The sequence below is a fragment of the Sorex araneus genome, chromosome X (genome assembly GCF_027595985.1).
Source record: "Sorex araneus isolate mSorAra2 chromosome X, mSorAra2.pri, whole genome shotgun sequence".
NCBI classification, from domain to species: domain Eukaryota; kingdom Metazoa; phylum Chordata; class Mammalia; order Eulipotyphla; family Soricidae; genus Sorex; species Sorex araneus.
In genome coordinates this window covers 345,332,229-345,355,673 of record NC_073313.1, presented here as the reverse complement: position 1 = coordinate 345,355,673, position 23,445 = coordinate 345,332,229, and the positions used below count along the sequence as shown (strand labels likewise).

The 23,445-nt window shown below is 49.9% G+C and overlaps 1 protein-coding gene across 1 annotated transcript in view; it reads right to left on the bottom strand.

Annotated features, from left to right (window-relative positions):
• Positions 1-23,445, bottom strand: part of GRHL1 (grainyhead like transcription factor 1) — a 57,052-nt gene that overhangs the window by 14,213 nt on the left and 19,394 nt on the right. The window contains exon 9 of the mRNA XM_055122913.1: positions 4,465-4,623. Within this exon, the coding sequence (XP_054978888.1) occupies positions 4,465-4,623 (159 nt within the window). The remainder of the gene's footprint in view (positions 1-4,464; positions 4,624-23,445) is intronic.

Sequence of the window (23,445 nt, the reverse complement as noted above, 5' to 3'; positions counted from 1 at the left end):
TACTTGCAAATCATAATACTGATTTGGGGATTAACACCCAAAACACTAAGGAACTCAAACAATTCCATTTAAAAACAGACATGTTTGGCGTGGGATTGTGGCTCCAGGGTGGAGTATGCTTCACACAGGCAAGGCCTCACATCTGATCCCCTGCATTCATTCAGTTTACTAAGCTGAACTATACCTACTCCAATAAAAACTGCAAAATAAGTAAAGATAAAAATAGAAAAAATTTCAAAGACATTCAGATGGTCTTCAACATGACTAACTGCCAGAGTAACACTGGCTGAAAATACAACACACTTGTGAGAATGGCTATGATGGGAAGACAGGGAATAAGCACTGGTGAGGGTGCAGAAAGGGGATCCTCTGCACTGTTGGTGGGAATATGGATTGGCGTGTACGAGCACAGCACCCACTGTGGGAAACAGGACTCCGGTTCCCCAACAAGCCAAGAACAACCATGTTATCTGAAGGAAAAAACACTAAACCCCAAAAGAAACCCGACCTCATGTCCACCACCGCCTAGTTCACAAGAGCCAGGATAAGGAAAAAGCCGAAGTTCAATTAATGGGTGAGTGGCAAAGACATTGCTGCGTATACTCACAAGACAATAATACTTTCAACGCAGATTGAAACTGGGAAGCTGGAGAGAGAGTACAGAGGGGAAGGCACTTGCCTTGCACAGGGTGGGCCTGGTTTCTATCCCCAGCGCCCTATAGGGTCCCCCGAGCAGCATCAGGAGTGATCCCTGAGCACAGAGTCAGGAATAAGCCCTGAGCACTGCAGGATGTGGCCCCAAAGTAAAAACAACAAACGAACAAAAAGCAGCAGCAATCAAGAGCAACAAATCACATTCACAGATGACTCCTTACCAAAGAAGTGTTGGAGATGTGGGGCATGCTGGGGACCCTACATGGGAGGATGTGGCTTAAGAGCAAAAAAGCCTTCCAGCCATAAAACAAGCAAGCCAGGGGGTGGAATGCAGAACACAAGGACGGTAGCACTGTTGCCCCTTTGCTCATCGATTAGCTAGAGCGGGCACCAGTAACGTCTCCACCGTGAGACTTGTTTTTACTGTTTTTTTGCATATCAAATACGCCACGGGTAGCTGGCCAGGCTTTGCTGTGAGTGCAGGATGCTCTCGGTAGCTTGCCGGGCTCTCCGAGAGGGACGGAAGAATCGAACCCGGGTCAGCCGCATGCAAAGCAATCGCCCTACCTGCTGTGCTATCGCTCTAGCCCAGTACAGGGACTACAGTTAGTAATGTGGTACTGTATTAATTGAAAGGTACTAAGAGATCTTAAAGATCTCAAAAGCTTGTCACAAGATAAAATCAACATATTGGATGCTTTACTCTAACGTTAGCTGGTATTTAAAAAGAGAATGACACGGCTGGAGAGACAACACAACGGGCAGGGCATTTGCCTTGCAAGCAGTGGACCTGGGTTCCATTCCTAGCACCATGTATGGCTCCCTGACCCCACCAGGAGTGATCCCTGAGCACAGAGCCAGGATTAAGTCCTGAGCACAGCAAGCTGTGACCCAAAACCAGAAAAAAAAAAAAGTCACAGGGAAAACAAATACATTAAATGCAGAAGAATAAAGATAATGAAGAGCACAGACTTCTCATCAGAAACAAGATTCATACAGCAGAGTCACACATCGTTAAAGCATTGACAGGGTGAGGGTTGGAGTGGGGTAGAGCCAAGTAAATGAGGGCCAGGGATGAGGCGTAAGTGGCAGAGCAGGAGTAAGGCTCAGGAGTGGGGTGGGGTGGGGGTGGTGTCTGATCACCAGCACTCGATGCCCAGGCCCTGGCCCAACCTTGCCCCCATGCCACTCTTACCTCTCAGAACCTCTGGGTGTGGCGCTGGAGAGGACGGGCAGAGAACTGCCAGGTGTGGCCCCTGCAATGACTTTTATAAAGGTAAACTAGAGGGCTGGAGAGATAGTGCAGTGGGTAAGGCACTTGCCTTGCATATAACTTTCTATGATCCCTAAGCCCCTGGGCAGAGCCAGGATCGAGCCCTGAGCCCTGCAGGATGTGGTCCAAAAACAAATTCACAAAACCCCAAAAATGAGTAAACTTGGTTTACTCATTTTAATGTTTTAAAATTTTAATGTTTTATACCCAACAAAAACAACAAGATAGAAGATGAAATAACTACGTTTCAGTAATCGCAAAAGAGATGCCAAGATGATAAAACTTTCAGGTACACACAGGGGACTGTGGGGGCAGCTTTCCTTACCCCACCCTGGTAATACTGGAAGCCCCAACAGACACATCCACACTCACTTCATGACTAATCTCAAGAGATGTCAAGCCAAAGAATCATGCCAGTTCTACAGCTCCCGGAGCGTGTGGCCGCATATACAGCTACAGCTATATGACACGTCCAAATTCCTCAAATTAGATGGGAAAGCGGCACAGAAGCCCACTAGGCTCAGTAAGTGAAAACAATACCACAGAAGGCTCAACTAGCAACAAACAACCAGGAAACCCTTAAAAAACTTTAATAACACCACTGTGAGATGATAGCACAGAGGGTAGGGTGTTTGCTTTGCATGCTGCCAACCCAGATTCGATTCCTCCGCCCCTCTCGGAGAGCCAGGCATGCTACCAAGAGTATCTTGCCCACATGGCAGAGCCTGGCAAGCTACTCATGGTGTATTCAATATGCCAAAAACAGTAGCAACAAGTCTCAGAATGGAGACATTACTGGTGTCTGCTCGAGCAAATCGATGAGCAACAGGATGACAGTGAGAGTGACAGTGACTGTGAGATGTAACAATTCCCACAAATTATCTTTCACTGAACTTTTTTTTTTGATAAGTGCCTGCTAAAGGGGGCAGGTTTTGGGGGTGGGTGGGAAACTGGGGATATTGGTGGAAGGAAGGTCACACTAGTGGTGGTGTTGGGGATTAGTGTTGGAACACTGAATGCCTAAAATAACTGCATGAGGTTCAACTTTGTAAACCATGGTGTTTAAATAAAGTTGCAGGGGTGGGTGGGGAGGGAAGACTTCTCACATATACAGAAGCTAAAAGAATTCATCAGTAATAAACACTCACTCCAAGAAATGTTGAAGGAAATCCTGTGACATCATGGAGAGCCAACAAATTTTGGCTGTTCTGACTCTAGCAGTTTCTTGGACAACTGTATCAGGTCAAGGGTAAAAAAATTAATCTAGGACGTGTTCCCAGGATCAGTCAGAGTCAATATTACACTAAAGAAGAGAGCTATCTGCGAAAAAATATATGCCAAGGACATTTTTTTCTCTAGAAAAATGGACTGGAGATGGACTAGAGATATATAGAAGCTCAGAAAGAGGAGTGACCTAATTTTCACTGGTTAGAGATCCAATTTCTGTCCCTGTTTTCTCTGAAATTTTGTTCTCTCTGCTACTGCTTTCTAAAAGAACAAAAATTCCATCGATCAGACTACCTACGCAGTTCAAAACAAAACCTTCCTCTTAGGAGAAAAAAACAATGCCAAGACCTCGAAGGATACCAAACGATGTTTCAGTTCTATTTTCTTACTGCAAATGCAGATCTGATCCATAAAACGTGAGAATTCCAGACCCAGCAGAGAGAAATGGATTCACGGGCACCAGTAACAGGTGAGTCAACTCTATGAAGGGAGCCAAGGAGGCACGTCGGGGCACAAGGTGGCAGACACAAGACCAAGGGATGGGGGAAGATCTAAACTAATGGGCAAAAACTGGGTGTCAGGTCAGAGGGGGGTTTCACGTGATTCAAAGATTCAAGGACTTGTAAGTTAGTGAGACACAGCTTACACATGGTGTTTGAGTCTCACACAAAATATTAAATCAACTCATAGGATAGCTCTGAGATTAATAAATTTACACACACACACACACACAGAGCCAACAACATAATTTGCCCTTTCTAGGTCCCTTTAAGTGCCTCATGACACCATCCCGGCAACATTCTCTAAGAGCTGGAAATGGGGGCGAGAGAGAGCTCAGTTATCTGGGGGCATATGCTTTGCACGGGCAGGAACCAGGATTCGACCCCTGGTACCTCACAGAGCCCGGAGCACCACATCACTGGGTCTGAGCTCTGAGCCCCCTGGCCCAGCTCAAGACTAGGGGTGTTTAGGCGCCTACTAATAGGCCATTCCCAGCTCGAGCACATGCAGAGCCTCCGTTTTCTCACCGTGGCTTTAAGTGATTTTCTTTTCCACCTTAGAGATCTTTCACCTGAGAAATGAGTCAAGCTGTGACTGGCTCTGCCCTGCACGCGGGGCGTGCTGCCCGGGACTTCGGGCCACATCTGCCCAGCAGTGGACAGGCGAGCGGCAGGCAGAAGGCGAGACCAGACCATCGGTGCTACCTCTAGACTCAGCGGAGTGTCCAGGCAGACGGCGGTCTTCTCTGCAAGGAAGCGCCCCTCTCACCTGCTCTAGCCCCGGTGTCCCCGCGCCTGGGGCAGCCGTACCTTGTCACAGAAGACTTTTATCTGGCAGTAGGCCCGGTGCACGGGCTTGTTGCTGCGGTTGTTGTAGCTATAGGTGTCAATCTGGATATTCAGAGGCAGGCCCTTCACGCCTTTCTGAGAGGAGAAATCCGTGCTCAGGCAGTTCACGGAGATGAAGACCTGCGGAGAGAGGCAAGGCGCTGGCGGTTAGCCGGGGCGGAGCGCGTCCGAACACCCACGTCACCAAGAGGACCCCAGAAACGTGCTAGTAAGGGAGCTTCACCTTGCAGTCACAGGAAACGTTGTTTTGGAGCAGAAGGAGAAAGGGCTGATTTTTAAAACCGGTCTACAAATGGCAGGCCGCAAGGGAGGAAAACAGGATAAACATCTCTACTCCTGAAACAGACGCTAAATCCGTACAATTTTATTTTACTTATTAGTTATATATTTTGGTTGTACCAAAATAAAATGAATTTTGGGCTGTGTGTCCAGCAGTACTTAGGACTTGTAAGCAAGTCCTAGCTCAAGGGATGATATGGGGGGCCAGGGCTTGAACCCCTCGGCTGCATACCAGGCAAACGCCTTAATCCCTGTGCTGTCTCTTCAGCCTTCAGTATAGTTTTGATTACAAACGAATTGAGAAGGGAAATAGCTTTGAGCACCTATTGATCTTTCCTTCTAGAATATTTGTTTTACATCACTATAAAACAAATCGATGAGCAACGGGATGACAGTGACAGTGACAGATAAAACAAGCCAACTCTGTACTCAGCAGTGTCCGGGGGCTACTCCTGGCTTACTGCTCGGGAAGCCCACTAAGTGCTGGGGTCAGAGAGTCCCAGGGCTCCCGCACGGCACGCAGAGCACCTGCCCTGGCCCTGGGCACCGCCTTGCCAGCTCCATCCTTTAACACCATGCAGGTGGTTCTCTTCTTGAGGCTGTTTTAATTAATCAGCTAATTAATTAATTTAAATTATATTTATTTATTTTTTTGCTTTTTGGGTCACACCCGGCAATGCTCAGGGGCCATCCCTGGCTCTGCACTCTGGGACCACTCCCGGTGGTGCCTGGGGGACCATATGGGATGCCAGGGATTGAACCCGGGTCGGCCGTGTGCAAGGCAAACGCTCTCCCCGCTGTACTATCGCTCCAGCCCCTCAAGGCCGTTTTTAAATGCCAACAAGAGAGCAGCTTCTCTTAGCAGCTGTTTAATAGCTTAGCCCAGGCTCTTGGCGTCTTCCTCTGTGTCTCGTAGGACACTCCTAAGCGCTCTAGATCCTGGTAAGAGTCTAGAATGTAGGAAATCAGTGAGGCACTCTGCTCCAGTGGCACTAGAGGTTGTTACTTAGAGAAACCCAAATGGATCTTTGCATAGTGAATGCCCAGGTTCTGCTGTCCCTGTATTTTGTGATTCAGGACTTGAATTTTGACCCCAAATCAGTCTTGCAACTGGTGCGCTTTAGAATTTATTTCTGGTGCACGAGCACCACACAGTGGCTATGATTAGAATTACAGCTTCAAGGCCAGAAATTTGAAACTGCCCAGCCTCACGGCACATATGAGATTTACAGATCCAAACACACACACACACACACACACACACACACACACACACACACACACACACACACACCACAGCCAAAAACAGTTTCACAGTGTGGAGGTACTTTAATGGCAGGAAGGGAAGTTCTGCACATTTCAGTAATGTCCCTATCAGGCCTTTATCCAAAGAACACAATGTATGAATTAAAAAGGATTTTTGTACCCTTAGGTTCACATCAGTGTATCCACTATGGCCAAAATACGGATCAACCTAAATGCCCATCAACAGATTTGAGGGAGTAAAGTGTAAGAAGACCTCAGCAGAACACTACTTTGCTATTACAAAAGATGAAATTGTGCCTTTCAGGACAAAGCAGATGGAACTCGAGCTGGCTGTGTTTAAAAAACAAAAAAGAAACAAACAAATCAAAACAAACAAAAAACCCCAGCAAGAAAAGGACAGCTGCCAAGGCCAGAGCTAGCACCTTATTTGGAGGGAGAGACCAGAGCATCCCATAATGCTAAGGCACTGGCCCCAATCGATGGTTTTAAAGACCCTCTTTGTCCTGGCTTAAGTGGCTCTGCGTGCTAATTGGCAGGCTCCTGTCCCTGGATCCTCCTCAAATGTGTCTTCCCTTCCTGCCTCACCTCTTCGTCCCTGCTCCCCCGTCTCCTTCCCCCACCGCTCAGTGCTGCTTCCTCACTGCCTCTAAGGTCCGCCTGTATGGAAAGCTCCGTTCGACCCTGTTCTCTCTCCATCGTGGTACCCAAAGCAGTGCTGCCCGAGCACCTCCTGTCCCAGCATGGACGTGGCCTCGCCATTCCCGTGGGCCACCACCTTGCTACCCCATCTGGAGGGAGAGCGCCCCCTTGCAGAGGGGAAGCCGAGAGTCCAACTGTCCCGCAGCATAAAAGAGCAAGTGCTGAACTACGCAACAGGACCTGTCCCCCAAATTCTCTGCTCACCCGCGCGCTTTCCCGGATTAGCTTTATGCCAGATCAGTCATTTTCGTGACTTTGACTTGCTGTTTGGGAGCCACGCTTGGTTTATCCCAGGCTCTGCACTCAGAGGTCGATCCTGGCGGTGCGCAGGGGAGCAGAGGGTGATGGGGCCGGAACCCAGGTTGACTGTGGGCAAGGCAAGCGCCTTACCTGTTCTACTATCTCTCTGGCCCGTTTTGCAACCATTTTTGCAAGGCAAGCACCTTACCTGTGTACCATCTCTGGCCCCGTTTTTCAACCTTTTTTTTTTTCTTTAAACCAGAATGCTGGCACCGAGTCAAAACCAGCAGTTAAAAACCACCATCAATTCAGTATCAATAACACATTTCTTGAACCAACAGGAAATTTCTGCAACAGGCACTGGCAGTTGAAACCACACTGTCCTAGACACATCCCCTGGTTCTTCCTCTCTAAGGGAATGTTTGCCATCTTCCTTGGTGCATTATCCGGATAAAATAGCCCCAAAGCGAGAGGGCAGTGGGTATAGTGCTTGCCTTGCACATAGCTGACCTGGGTTTGATCCCCAGCACTTTCTATGGTCCCCTGAGCACTACAAGGAGTAATCCCTGAGTGCAGAGTCAGGAGTAAACCCTGAGCATCACCAGGGGTGGCGCCCCCCCAAACAAACAAACAACCAGGGCTGAAGCAGATAGTACAGTGAGTCGGGCCAAACCCTGCCAGGAGTGATCCCTGAGAGCGAGCCAGGAGTAAGTCCTGAGCACAGCCAGGTGTGACCCCCAAACAAAACAAACAAACAAACTCAAGCCCCAAACAAATCACCACTTCATATACATCAATCTGAGATAAGTGATCTCTATAACTCAATACACAGACCATTAAAGATAAGACAGTGCTAGAAAGGCAAAGAAAGACAGACATCTGTAAAGCACCAGAGTTACCAAATCAGGGCTGCCTTGCACACGGCCCAGCTGCATTCTGTCCCCAGCACCCTCACGGTCCCACGAGGTGCCCAGAGCACTGCCAGGACTGATTCCTGAGTGCAGAGCCAGGAGTAACCCTCGAGCAGTGCCAACCAGGTGTGGCCCCAAAACCAAAAAAAAAAGTCACCACGTCACTGTTTTTCAGTTTACAACCACACGCCAAGTGTACACTTTTCTCTACCATTCGGGGCCACTCAGCTCAATTCCTAACTCCGAACAGCCGCCTGGGAAAGTTACCCCCCACTCAATCACTCCAGGAAGTCTCTGACCCAAGTGCGATTCCCCTTACAAGAGGATTTCATGGTAATCTAACCTAAAACCTGGCCGCTCCTCGCTTCCCGGTCTCGGGTTTCTATTCAGAGCCGAAATGAGCAGGGGCTTATCCCGGGATCAGCAGAAACACTGGCCCTTCGGAGACATTACCCTCTCTACAATTCAAGAGGGCTTGCGGGCTCTATTTACAATTTCTCCCACTTTGTAGATCAATTTCTTCCAAGCTTGGGAGTTTTTTTTTTTTAAACAAAATTAGTGTTTTTATTTTGCTTTTAAGATTTATTTAACTATTATTATTATTATTATTATTATCATTATTATTACTATTTTTAGCACACTGGGTGATGCTGGGGGCTACTCCTGGTGACCTGGACCAGAACCAGCTCCCACATGCACAGCATAAGCACGGCCCTTTGAGTTCTCTCTCTGTTCCCCCCACCTGGGGGATTTCCTAAGTATATCCAATATTCCATTAAATGAAAAACCAGGGCCGGAGTGATGGTACAGTGGTTAGGGCGTTTGCCTTGCACGAGGCTGGCCCAGGCCGAATCCCCAGCCTCCCATATGGGCCCCCTGAGCATCGCTGGATGCGACCCAAAAAGCAAAAAAATTAAAGACCAGACCAAAAAGCACCCCCTTGTCTAAAGAGAAACACAAATGCATCAGCAAAGGGTGAAAGGTAAACGCAAGGGCGGGGGGAGTGGACTGGCCACCTGTGGAGAGGGTGGGGACACTCGTGTGAAGCCACCGCAAGGTCCAGGCCGGCTTACGAGTGCCCCGCCCCCCCCGAAGCAGGCAAGGGGGAAAGGCTGGCTGACGCTGTGTGCCGGCCAGAGGCGAGGAGGTGGTTCAAGGACAGCTCCGGCGTGAAATGCCAAAGCCCTGAGTCTCAGTTCCAGCTATCACCACTCGGTGCCGGGCCGCTGGGCCAGGCCCTCACCTGGCAGGAGGGAAGGAGCGCTGGCCAACGCCTGAACCGGCGTTTCTTAAACAGGGACCATATGGACTCCCGTGGGTCCCCAGGGGCTAAGGGGCCACAGTGGAAAATCACATATACGGGGGGCAGGGGAAGGCGTCTGTTAGGATGGGGGCCAGGGGACACGGTTGGGAGAAGGCTGAGAAACTACTGGAGGACATTTCCACTCCAGCGTCCCATGGTGGGTTTCTGATGACAGATGCTGAATCCTCGCTGGAGCAGGCTCAACTCTGAACCTCTTAGTGGAAATAAATTTGTGTGTTACAGTTGCCACACTCTGTTATTTTAAAAGTACGTGCGAGGGTACCATTTGAAGTCACTACAGTAGTTGGGCCAGAGAGACGCGACAGCAGTTAAGGTGCTTGCCTTACGTGGCTGACCCAGGTCTAAGCCCCAGTACCCCATGTGGTCCCCGAGCACCATCAGGGATGACGTCTGAGCAACCCCTAAGCAGTGCTGGGTGTGGCCCAAAGCAAGCAAACAAATAAACAAAAATAAATCAATAAAGATGACGCGTCACACACACACACACACACACACACACACAATATACTAACGATTAAACGAAGGCCAAGCCTGCCCCTCACTTAGATCAAGCAAAGCCTCCAACTCATATTCCCCTTGCCATGTGTGGTTTCCAGGGGTCAGAGTTCGCGGGTGAGCCATGTGCTGAAGGAGCGTCTCTGAGCAGCGGCGGGAGGCTGACCTGGGCCACTATTCCTACTGAATCGCCAACCCGCGAGCGCCGGGACCACCTACCAGCTCTGTTCCTGACAGCCATGACACAGCCCATGTTTCTCACGCATATTTGTTTTGGAACCACAACCACAGTGCTCCGGGGACCATATAGGGTGCCAGGATCAGGCCCAAGTCGGCCACATGCGAAATAAGAGCCAGTCTGCTGGACTCTCGCTCCAGCCCCTCTCCTGTGTGCTTTTTAATAAAAGGAGGACTCTGCGGAGGGAGTGGACTAGAAATATGGTTAAAAGGACAATGCAGGGGCTGGAGTGATAGCACAGTGGGTAGGGCATTTTCCTTGCACGCAGCTAACCCGGGTTCAATTCCCAGCATCCCATATGGTCCCCCGAGCACCGCCAGGAGTGATTCCTGAATACATGAGCCAAGAGTAACCCCTGTGCAATGCCGGGTGTGACTCATAAAGCAAAAAAAAAAAAAGAGGAAAGGACGCTGCAGACACCTGAGTTTTACGGGCATTGTTTCAGCCAGGTGTCGGCTACCTTTTTCTGTAAGAGCCCAGCAGGGGGCAGGAGAGTTCATTCAGCAAGTTTTGTGTTGCACGCAGCTGGCCCAGGTTCAGTCCCCAGCACCATATATGGTCCCCCTGAGCCCTGCCAGGAAGTGATCCCCGAGTACAGCCAGGTGTGGCCCCAAGAAAGAGCCCAAAGGTATTTTAGCCTTTGTGGCCACATACAACTATACAACGCGCAGAAATGGGCTGAAGTAGTCAAAGGTCGGAAGCGAACACACGGGTGTGGCGGTGTTTCAGTTACTCTTCACCTGCAACGGGCTGGCCGAAGAGAAACAGCGGGCGGACCCCTGACCTAAAGCCGTTCTCTGAGTGCTTAGACCCGAGCTCCTGAACCGGTGGCCACAAGCCCGTGCAGAGTGACGTAAACTGCAGGTGGGGGCTGTGAAAATCTTGGTTTCGAACAAATTCATGAGTTACCCGTACACGTTTGAGTTGCAGAGTCCTCTTATCTACCCGGGGTCACTAGGAAGGGGCGCTGCCTGGGACAGGCTCCTTCTTCGCTGTCCGTGGGTCAGCGGGGAAGCTGCGACTTCCCTTTCTGCAAGTCCACTCTCCAGGGAAGGGACCTCCTGAGAAGTTATGGCTCAGGCGCCAGTGCCCCACCAATGATTGAGACCAGCCAGATAGGAGTTTTCCCAGAATTGTGGTTTTGTCTGGGATGTTGAAGAGAAGACCCCAGAAAAGTGGGTGAGTTGATATAGTTGTTCTCTGTATTTTCACTCAACCCCTGGGAAAAGACTCTCCTAGGGGTCACTGCAGTTTTGAGCAAACTGTCCCCTGTGTGTCCTCCCCCCAGCCCCCTCCCCCCTCCCCATTCCTCAGCCCCCACTGTCCTCTGAGTCATCACAGCAGAGAAGGGGTGTGATGTGTCTGCACCTGAGGAGGGGGGCTGGGTAAGTTCTGAGGGAGCGGCTCCACTTCTAGGCATTTCCTTTCCTCAGGGGGGGGTTGCAGACCTCTCTGCTAGGTCCACGCCCGAGCAGCCAGCCTACGCTGTGTGCCCACAGCCTGGCCATGGGCGCCCAGTGAGCCCCACACCAACGAGGGGAGGACGACACACAGGCCACGTGCCCTGAATCTCTCGAGAACCCCACCCAGCCCCTTCTTGCCGTACAGAGAAGCCCTCTGCATCAAGGGCTACAGAGAAACCCCAGTGTCTCCTGTGGACAGGGGAAAAGGGTGGACGAGGAGAGCTGGACGCTGGCAGATGAGGGGGACACAGTTCCTCGGGCAGCATCCATGGGCATGGCACAGGCTCGGCCTTCACAGCACCTCGGCTGGAGACCCAACCTTCCTCCCGTTTCCAAGCTCCCTTGCCAGCACCATTGAGGAAAAGCTTGATTTCATTCAAACAACGAGAACTTGAATCTCTGAAGATGAACAACAGTTGCGAATGTTCCCACCCGCAATTAAACAAAAAAAAAAAAAAGAAAGAAAGAAAACAAACAACAAAAGGAAAAAGGGAAAACCAACAAAACCCAACCACAAAAGTAGAACTGACACACAGCTCCAAGGTGCTTCGCCGGATTCCACTTTAAACATCCAGCCCGTTTTTTTGGAGACAGTTCCTCATTCCCATTCCCGGTGCAGAATTCGTGACCGTAGAACTTTTCAAAGGATTTCATTTTTCTTTTCCAAGTCGGAAAATGTTAGGAAAGCAAAAAACTGATTTATGTCGTGCAGGGATTAGCATGTGACTTTTTTTGTTTTTTAATCCTCCCAATGTTTATAGGCACAGAGAACAGCAAGGAATCAGATCTCGGGCTAAATCATAAGGACGTGCCTGGGACGCATCACGGCAGCCGCAGGCCACGGCCCACGTGTCTGCTGCCTTCTCCGCTGCGATGACTCAGAGGACAGTGGGGGCTGAGGAATGGGGAGGGGAGAGGGGGCTGGGGGGGGGGAAGGATACACAGGGGACAGTTTGCTCAAAACTGCAGTGACCCCTAGGAGATTCTTTTCCCAGGGGTTGAGTGAAGATACAGAGAACAACTATATCAACTCACCTACTTTTCTGGGGTCTTTTCATCAACATCCCAGACAAAACCACAATTCTGGGAAAACTCCTATCTGGCTGGTCTCAAGACCATGGCCAGAAACATGAGCTTTAACAAGTCCATCTATTTTATTAAAACACTTAATTTAAAAAAAAAATGGCTTTGGGGCCACCCCCAGCTGTGCTCAGGGCTTACTCCTGACTCATGGCTCAGGGATCACTTCCGGTGGGGCTTGTGGGACCACACGGGGTGCCAGGGCTCGAACCCTGGTTGGCTGTAGGCAAGTCGAGTGCCTGACCCCATGCACTATCGCTCGAGCCCCGGTCAGTCTGCTTTGTAGGGAGAAATTACAGAAATACTTTTCACCCACTTAATTCACAGAGAGAGAGAGAGTATTAACTAAGCACCTGTAATTCACCAAAAAGTTACAAAACTGGAGTCTGATGCTAAAGGAGGGGACTCACAAGCCCTTCTCGACCAAAGTGTCCTCATGAACAAAAGGCCTTTTCCCTTCAGTGTGCCGTGGTCCCTGGCAGCAACACTCAGGTCCGCATCGCCCAGGGGAGAATTTCGAGAAGAGGGCCCTGGGTCCTCTGGGGACTTCTTGGGGGTTCGTCCCATCGAAATAATTCAAGTTGCCTAGCCCCTAAAAAGAGCTCCAGACTCAGGGGCTGGGGGTGGCTCAGTGGTTAGGGAGACTGCCCTACAGGTGTGGGGTGGCTCAGTGGTTAGGGAGACTGCCCTACAGGTGTGAGCCCTGTGTGGGATCCTGTGCCGCAGGTGGCACCTGTGATCCCGGCAGTGCTGTGGGGCCCCGCCCAAGCAGCGCCAGCGGCTTCCAGTCAGCCCACGCCACAGCCAGGTGTGCAGGAGCACTGCGGCTAGGAGTGTCATGACCGGTGAGCTCGACGACCGGAATGTGTCCCACTGTACTCTCTCTCTGGCACCCCCCTATTAATTTGGAAAATACTGTGGTACTTAGGAGGCCCATGAACATATTTACACAAATGTACACTACGTATTCCGAAAGAGAGAGCGCGCGAGACGGGCTGGAGGGAGAGTATGCGTGACTGAGCACTTGCCTAGGAGGAGCAAGGCCCACAGTGAGCGCGTGCGAGCCCCGGCGAACACAGGCACAAACAAACACTCAGAGAGCCAGGCGGGGCGCGAGGGAGCCCTGGTGGTGGGGAGAAACACCAAACGCACAGGCCAAGGAGATGGCGGCTCCCTGTCATACCCGACACCAGTGTCAGTCGCCTCTGCCGTCTGTCTGCCGTCCTTGTCATGGTTTCGAGAGACAGGCTCGGCACAGGGCTGCCAAACACCTGCTCGTTCAGCAGCCCCAGACCTCAGCCGGCCCACGTCTGGGTCAGTCCTGACGCCCACGCACAAACGCTAGCCCTGCACTCTGGCGGTGAGAGATGGCGAGACGGCGCTTATGATTTTTTTTTTAACTTTTCATTTCTCGAGATTGAATGCGCAGTTATTAAAAATTCCCCTAGAGGGGCTGGAGCGATAGCACAGCGGGTAGGGTGTTTGCCTTGCACACGGCCGACCCGGGTTCGAATCCTAGCATCCCATATGGTCCCCTGAGCACTGCCAGGAGTAATTCCTGAGTGCAGAACCAGGAGTAACCCCTGTGCATCGCCAGGTGTGACCCAAAAAGCAAAAAAAAAAAAAAAAAAAAAAATCCCCAAGAAACCCCGACACCAGCAACACTCAGTCCACAGCCTCCCAGGGTTGGCCGGGCCTGTCTCGAGGGTGAAGCTCAAGACGGTCTTTATTGGGGCCACGGGGCCTTCAGGATCGGGTCCTCTCGGCTCTCGGCACCTGCCCCATGGCCCTCGGGGCTGCTGCCTCAGGCCCAGAGCTCCAGCACGTTCTGTCCCGGACACGTCCGGGAGACAGGCCTGCGCTGGGACGGGAAGGGCTTGGCCAGGTCTCAATGACCCTGCAGGATTCCCTCGAGGGTCAGCTGGGGAAAACCATGATGGCAGTCTCAGAGCACTTCCGTTTCTCTCTTGTCTCCTCTGTTATGGCACTCACAGCGTGGTGATCCTCCCCGCTCACCTGGGAGTCTGCGAGGGTGAAGCCTGGGACCTTTCATCCCCCAAACACTCCTGCACGGCCGGCTGATGTGAAGCACGAGCTCGCTGAATGAGCCCAGGTCTAAACTGCAGTCAAAGGAAGCTATGTTGCTTTGGCCTCTCCGTTCCGACCACTGCAGTCTCAGAGGGTGCCTGGCCCTCCGCATTCCAAAGCAATGGAAACGCATGAAATAGGTAACTATCATGACCCCCATCTTAAGAGGAAATCAAGATTGAGAGGTTAGGAAAGCTTGCTGCCCCGAGTTTGCATGTTATCTGTGTTCGTATCTTTCCTCCATGAAGAAGAATACTGAGGTAAACTGGTAGGACCCCAAGTGGCAAGTAGCATTTTATACATACTGGACACTAAATATTTGGTGAATGGGGGCCAGAGTGACAGTACAGCAGGTAGGGCGTTTGCCTTGCACGCGGCTGACCCAGGTTCAATCCCAGGCACCTCAAATGGTCCTCAGAGTACCACCAGGAGTGACCCCTGAGCACAGAGCCAGGATTAAGCCCTGAGGACTGCCAGGTGTGGTCCCAAAACAAAGTAATAAATACTTGGTAAATTAATTACTCATTAAATCAATTATAGCCCTTCAATTTTGCAAAAGTTTTTGAGTCCCACCCAGCAATGTTCAGGCTCCTGGCTCTGCACTTGGGATTTACTCTTGGCGGTAGGTACTCGGGGGGACCATCTGGGTTTGCTGGGGATTGAACCCGGGCAGGCCACATGCAAGGCAAAGTGCCCTCCCCACTGTACTCTCTCTCTCTGGCCCCTCCCCTCAATTAATTTGGAAAATACTATGGCACTTAGGAGGCACATGAACATATTTACACATATGTACCTTATTATAAAGAGGGAAAGCACCAGAGGGGCCCGGAGAGAGTTTGCGTGACTGAGCACCTGCCTGATCCGGGCAATGCCCCAAGTTTGATCCCCAGCACGCAGAGTGTCCCCCTCGCCTCACTGCAGGGCAGCCCCAGGGGCCTCGAAGGACCGCTGGGGGCTGCCTATGTTTTAAACAGAGACAGACTGAAAGATACAGACACAGCAAAGTCTAAGTAGGTAATGTGTCACAGAGTCATTTTCTACTGCACCTGCATCTGTTCATTTTTGGGGGTTTTTATTTTGGGCCATTCCCAGAGGTGCTCACAGGTTACACTGACACTCAGGAATTGCTCCTGGCGGCGCTTGGAGGACCATACGGGATGCTGGGGGATCGAATGCGATGCAAGGCAGATAATGCCCACCTGCGATACTACTTCTCCAGCCCCTGCACCTATTCACTTTTATGCCTCAACATTATCGAGAGTGCAGGTACCTGCTGATCTTGTACCCGATAACTACTAGTGGTTCCTTTGTTTACGCTGTCACATCATGTTGACAGAAGTGGTCAAGCTAGACCCTTCTTAGACTCAAGGGCTGCAGAAGACAAGAGTCATCTGCTGCTTCCTGCCCTGTGTGTGGGCCCCATAGGCCTCCTGAGCACTGGCGTCTGAGCTGAACTGACTGTGTCACTTATCTCCGCTTAAATATACAAGAGCAATTCTGTAGAGGAAAAATAATATAGGAAAAGGAAAAAGTTCCAGTCAAATGGATGGCAAAAATGCTCTGCGGGTCTAATGTCTCAAAGAAACTGTGTTGGTGTTATCTTTGCCGTAAGGCCCCTGACTCCCCAGCCAAAAGTATTCTTTTTCCCTGGAAATCTTTTTTCTTTTTTTTTTAAAAACCTCCCTATGCTTTGACCACTAGAAAATGTAGTATCCTTCTGAGGATGGGCTTCAGGCTGAAGTCTCGTTTTTTGTCTCCTTCACAGAGAAGTACAATAATTTACTGAAAGAACGAGCGTCTAGTTAAGACATCCACTCTTTGCCACATGACTTCATGAGCCTGATCTGCCACTCAGCAGCGACAGTCAATTCCCCTGCATAGAGTTTCCGGGAAGGATATAGAAAAAAAGGAGTCAAAACGGTCAATAATGAATGAGATTATACAGAGCGGGTTTTTAGAGCAAGTGTCAGAAGCTAGAGTTGGGAGCGTGCCTCAGGTCTTGTGTCACTGTTACATACTGTCATTTGTGATCTTTCCGATGCAGATAGTTCAGGTGAGTTTGAAATGCCCGGTAAATGTAAGGAAAGAGAGATTTGTTAGAGGGAAAAGGAAAAGCGGGTTGACTGAACTATGGAAGAAGCGTCAGAAAATCGAGAATCCAGGAGTCTTGTCCACTCAGCACCTTTCTTTTTTTTTGGGGGGGGGGGTCACACCTGGCAATGCACAGGGGTTACTCCTGGCTCATGCACTCAGGAATTACTCCTGGTGGTGCTCGGGGGACCACAGAGGATGCTGAGAATTGAACCCAGGTCGGCTGTGTGCAAGGAAAATGCCCTACCCGCCGTGCTATCGTTCCAGCCCCTACTCAGCACCTTTCAGTTCGGAGACAGTGCTCAGCATGGTGGGGGCTGAGGCATCTATAGCTTCGGGGGTTCCTGAAAGGCCACTGCCGTAGCGAAGTACTGAAAGCGGGAAAGGCACAGTGTGGGGAAGAGCAGGGAGAAAGTGACCCCCAGGGCTCCTCTCGCCGCTCGGTCACTTTCTCGCTCGTGAGGCGAGCAGTGAGCGCACACCAGCCTTGCTCCTGGGCCTCATCCAGGCGCATGCTTGGTGCTGCCGACAGCAAGGCTGTCCCAGTGCCCCGAGAACTGACCAAGCCACGAGTGAGGCATCCCTGGTGCCTCCCCCCCAGTTTAATTTAGTCAAATGTAGCTGTGCTATTCAGAATTCCATTCCTATGTGCAGCTGATTTACTAAGTGGGAAGTCAACCCCCGCCCCCGAACAAATGCTCATTTAACTTTCTTCCATAGCGACCAAAAAGGCTGCCTTTTTGGTTTGTGTTTTGAGCCACGCCAGGCAGACTTCGGGGATCATTCCTGGAGGGCTTGGGGGACTGGACGGGGTGCCAGGGATGGAACCTGGGTCAGCCCCGTGAAAGGCAAATGCCCTATCCCTGCACTCTCTCTCCAGCACCTCACAAAGACCACCTACAAGCCTTTCTAAGTTTACCTCATTGGAAACCTCCTAACATACAAAATTACACAGTGAGGTTCAACTTCATCATCATCATCATCATCATCATCATCATCATCATCATCATCATCATCATCCCACTGATTGTCAAATTTCTCGAGCTGTCTCAGTAACGTCTCTATTCGTCCTAGCCCTGAGATTTTAGAAGCCTCTCTTTACTCGTCCTTCCCAATGATGCCGCACTGGAGGCTCTTTCAGGGCCAGGGGAATGAGACCCAGCATTGTTACTGGTTTTGGCATATGAATACACCATCGGGAGTTTGCAAGGCTCTCCCATGTGGGCAGGAAACTCTTGGCAGCTTGCCAGGTCCTCCCAGAGGGAGAACTAGGCTATAAGATGTCTGTCTGTCTCTGTGTCTTGCCCACACAGTGAGGTTAAAAAAAAGAAAATAAAAGAAGTCTGGGCTACAGAGACAACACAGTGTTAGAGGCTCAGCGTGCAGCTCACCAGGTGAGCACCACACAGGGCGCTCTGGGCAGAGAGCAAGGAGTAGCCCTTGATTACTACTGAACAACATATCCCACAAGCACCCCCAACCAAGCCCTGAGCACCACTGGATTTGGCCCCCTGCCCAATAAAAGTGAAAAAAAAAAAACACAAATAAGTCTCAACTCAAACCCCACAGTATTAGAATTAAATAATTTTCCAAATATTTCTATATTACAAATGTTGACTGAAGTCCACAGGGCAGAAAACAATATAAGAAATCTGGGGGCCGGAGTGACAGCACAGTGGGTAGGGTGTTTGCCTTGCACGGGGCCAAACTGGGTTCAATCCCCGGCATCCCATATGGTCCCCCAGGCACTGCCAGGAGTGATTCCTGAGTGCAGAGCTGGGAGTGACCCCTGAGCATCGCTGGGTGTGACCCAAAAAGAAAAAAAAAAAAGAAAAAGAAAACAATATAAGAAATCAAGATTCAATTATTAGCTATTATCTAGTTAGAAAAATCATTTATTGAGAAGATGCTTAAATTCTAATCCATATCCCTTGCCTCTCAACCAAAAATATGATACCCCAAACGAAACCTTGATTAAGTTTTCTGTCAGTCTTGCCTAGTTATTCCATTATGTGCAGGTCCAGCTAATTAAGCCTAAGAAGGTATCAAAGACTGAGTCATAAACTCCTAAGCAGAGTCGAGGTGCATTACTGATTCACTGGTTAATCCCGGGAAAGTCACGCTTCCCCCTGCCCTGAGAGGAAGCGGTGAAAAACCCCACTGTGGAATGATTATCGGGGAGAACTGAAAGCCTCTGAACGCTCCCCACTTCTCTGGGCTGCTTCTCAAGACTATCAAGTGACCACCCAGAGAAAAGAAAAGGAATCGGAGGCAACGGAGGAGAGGGACGTGGGAAGCGCCCAGCACGAGCCTGAGATGTTCTCACAGAGACTCGGGGCGTTTCCCTGAAGAAACACAGGGACCCAGTCATCGCCCTTCCTGTTGCCTCAGTGCGGCCTTCCCACACCGCCCACACCTCAGCGGAGTTTCTGCAGAGATTGCAGAGAGCCAGGGGAAAAGTCACTCACACACACACTCACACACACACACACTCTCTCTCTCACACACACACACACACACACACACACACACACACTCTCTCTCTCTCTCTCTCTCTCTCTCTCTCTCTGTCTCTCTCTCTCTCTTTCTCTCTCCCACACGAGTGTGTGGGAAGGAGGTGGGGTGAGAAGATTCTGATGCGGGACACTCCTCTCCTCTGCCGCACTTCAGGCCACTTGGCAGCTCCAGGGGTTGGCACCTGTTGTCCCAAATAAAGGGAATGTTTGTTCTGAAATGCGCAGGCTGGACGCAGGTGTGAGCGCCAGACAACCACAAAGCATGGTCCAGGATCCCTGGGGACAGACCAGGATGGGGAAGAATGGGGGTCGCAGAGGGGGAGACTCGGCTAGCAAGCTGACTTCCAATCAAGCTTTTCAGGTGAGATGAATCTCCCTTGGAATAAATCCAAGGAAAGCGCCCCCAAGTGAGCAATACATGTGGAAATTGCACTTGAAGATTTGCCTAACCCCCCCAACCCCCCATGGTGCACAGACCCCCAATTCTCGGTCACCTCCGTTACCAATACTGTCAGGTCCGGGGCAAAATTCTCTTACTTAGCTCCCAGGTGGCAAAACTGGTTGAAATGACAGATTTAGAAAAGCACTTTAGATGAAATTTCCAGGAAGGACCGACAAGAAGGAGGGTTAAGGTAACAAACTGTCAGAGAAGAAAGTTCTACAGAGGTGCTTTTTGTTTTTCTTGACAGGAGGAGGTGGGGGAAAGGGGGAAATTTGCTGGGAGAGAGAGGGGAAAAAAAAGCGAGAGAATGAAAAATAACGAATTCAAGTGACAGCATAAATGGTAGCTAAATACACACGGGTGCTTCAAACCCGTTTCACAAGATGCAAGTTTCGCTAGCAAACCGAAGCTTTCTTCAGCTGCCAAGTGTCTCTCTTGGCCAATCCGAAACATCACACACTTGGCCCTCACCCTGGGGCATGTGCTATGATAAAGGCAAGCTATTGTTCGCTGCCGAGTCTAAGGCTCCAGCACACAGCGAGTTTGGTTTTCACATCTGGACAGAGCCTCTTGCTTAGATGCTTCAGACTACACGCCTGGAGATGCTTCTCAGCCCAAGTCCCGAGAACGGAGCACATCCTGAGATGGGACGTCAAAGAAGTTCTCAAGAGACCTTTCTTACAACCAGACTTGGAACACTGTCTTCAGAGAAAATTTCCAATTGCCAAGAACTTATGCTCTATCCGCTAATTAAAGAGCACTTGCCACATGTGTATTTTTGGTCAACAAAAATTTCTACTCATTTCCAGTTACTGATCAAACTTCGACTCGAAAGAGTCTTCGTTCCCTAGGAAGGAATATCTTTATCTCTGGCACACACACACACACACACACACACACACACACACACACACACACACACACACATATATATACACATGTATGTATATCTAAATCCCTGGAATTTAATGGGTGCCCACTCAGAAGCCTCCAGAACCAAGGACAGGAGCCAGGGACATGTCAATTTAATATAGCGGGACTGCACCTGCTTAGTCTCTCAAGTCTCTGATTCTGTTTTTAAAGTAATGACACTTCTCAGGGAGTCGGGGCTACAGTATAGCAGGCAAAGTGCTTGCTTGCGAGCAACCCAGGCTCAATCGCTGGTACCCCAAGCCCCATACGGTCTCCTGTGCCCTGCCAGGAATGATCCCTGTACACAGAGCCGGGGGTAAGCCCTGGGCACAACCAGGTGTGGCCCTAAATACCAAAAATAAATAAATAAAAGTAACAATGCTTACTGATATTTTTCTATTTAGGCCAGGGAGGATACATTTCAGTTTCAAATCTCCTGCCTACGTCTAACTACAATTGCAAGTAAGATACTTGACTCACTTCTCTGCCTCCTCCCTCCTATTCATGCTGGAAATTTAAAGTTGTGAAACAAACCAAACCAGTCCCGGCTCAATGCAACCAAACATGGCCAACACCTTATTTTAATGGAGCCCTTGATTGATGCTTCAGCAGAATGGAATCCCTATAAATGCAAGCAATACGCTCAACTCCAAACAAATTAAAAATTACTCTTCCAATGAATTCCAAATATTAGGCTTAGACAAAGCAACAAACTGTTATTAAACTCATAAACCTGCATCCCACAAGCACACACAAAAAGTCTTAAGTTCAAGTTACCAGAGTGGTCACACCCCTCTGACAGAAGGAACACTGCAGGGCTCCATAATCCCTCACCAGGAACTCCATACATTTTTGCTGAGACAAGGAGACAAAAGGGAAAGATACCGAGGCTCCATGCACACACAGGCCCCTGGTGGTAAGGCTTCACGGGACTCTAGTCGGGCTCCACATTCTACTTTAATCCTCTTTCTTTCGTAACTCGAGCCTCTTCACCACATACAAAACATTCTGCAGAGAGGGACAGTCCTACAGAATGCCTTGGCGCCTCTCCCTTGACCCAAGAGACCGTGACTACGTGTAAAAGCACAAGTGCTCCATAGCGAGGCTTTTTCCTCCAGGGGGGCCCGGGGGATCCAGGAGGACACTCCAACTCTGTCCTCCCTCTGACGGGCCCCATCCTCTCCCCAGGCGCAGGCACCACTGACTAGGGACAATAACCTAAGTGTGGGGGGGGGCACACAGGGAAGGACGTTTGCCTTGCACATTGCTGACCTGGGTTCAATTTCTGGTACCCTATAAGCCCTGCCAGGAGTGATCCCTGAGTGCAGAGTCAGAAGTTATATTTGAGCACTGCTGGGTATGATCCCAAAACAAAAAAAAGTGGGGAGGAGTTGAAGGGAAGGGGAATTGAAGCAGAAACAAAAAAGCACCTTGAAATCAGGTCTCATCCCCAGAGGGAAGATTATGACCAATAAATAGGACTGGAACAATATTACAGCGGGTGGGGCGCTTGATTTGCACGCAGAAGATCTGGGTTCAATCCCTGGCACCCCGTAAGATTTCCTGAGCCTGGCTTGGTGTGATCTCTGAGTTCAGAGCCAGGAGTAATCCCTGAGTCTGACTGGGTGTGGCCCCAAAGCCACACTCAAAAATATTATAACCGATCAAGAAAAGGATACAGCCCTGCCAGTCCGCTGAATCCTATCATAAACCTTAACAGAGTTTCCTTCTGAAGGATTGATGGAGACACAAGAACACAACCAGAATCTACAATGCAGCGGCTGTTAAGGCAGCGATGCAATGTAATATGGTCAGAGAGAATGAGAATCCACACTCACTTCTCTACCAGCATTACTTACGGGGGCTTGGTACTTTTTTTTTTTCTTTTTGGGTCACACCTAGCGATGCACAGGGTTTACTTCTGGCTCTGCACTCTGGAACCACCCCTGGCAGTGCTCAGGGGACCATATGGGATGCTGGGAATCAAACCTGGGTCGGCCGTGTGCAAGGCAAATGCCCTACCTGCTGTGCTATTGCTCCAGCCCCTTGGTACATTCTTAGTACCAAACTTGGTACAAGTTCTTTGTTGTTGATATTTTGAAACGTCAATATATGAATAATATTTGTATCCTAACTCACCCTAGTATAAGGACTTAGAAGTCACTACGGTACAGAGGGACAAACACCCAATTAGCTGAATATTTTATACTCTAGGGGTTCGTTAAATCTTGAAAAGGTCTGCTTAATATTCATGGAGGTCACAGTTCCAAGGAGATGATCACAGAACTCAAGTTTTGCTTTGAGCTGTTGCTTTTTCCTATGTGACATATCTGTACACTGTAGTACTGTCATCCCGTTGCTCATCGATTTGCTCAAGCGGGCACCAGTAACATCTCCATTGTGAGACTTGTTGTTACTGTTTTTGGCATATGGAATACGCCACGGGGAGCTTGCCAGGCTCTCCGAGAGGGACAAAGGAATCGAACCCAGCTCAGCCGCATGTAAGGCAAATGCCCTACCCGCTGTGCTATTGCTCCAGCCCATGTCTAGTTAATATAAATATAATCCAACATTCCCATAGCAGTCACAGGTATTTCTCCCTGTCAGAGTTCCCTGGGGTTACAGTGTTCCTCGGGTTTGGCTTGTCTAATTTTCAGTGGGTTCCAATGTACAATACAGTTGCTTTTGACTTCTTTTTTGTTATTCTGAGCCACCCCTGGCCCAGAGCTCAGAGCTTACTCCCGGCTCTGTGCTCTGAGGAATCACTCCTGACAGTGCTGAGGGACCAGATGGGGTGCTGGGGTTTGAACCAGGGTCGGCCCCATGCAAGACAAGTGCCTCACCCTCTACTCTCTCTGGCCCTGTTTTTTAGTTTCTACCCTCTGGAGTAAAACATCG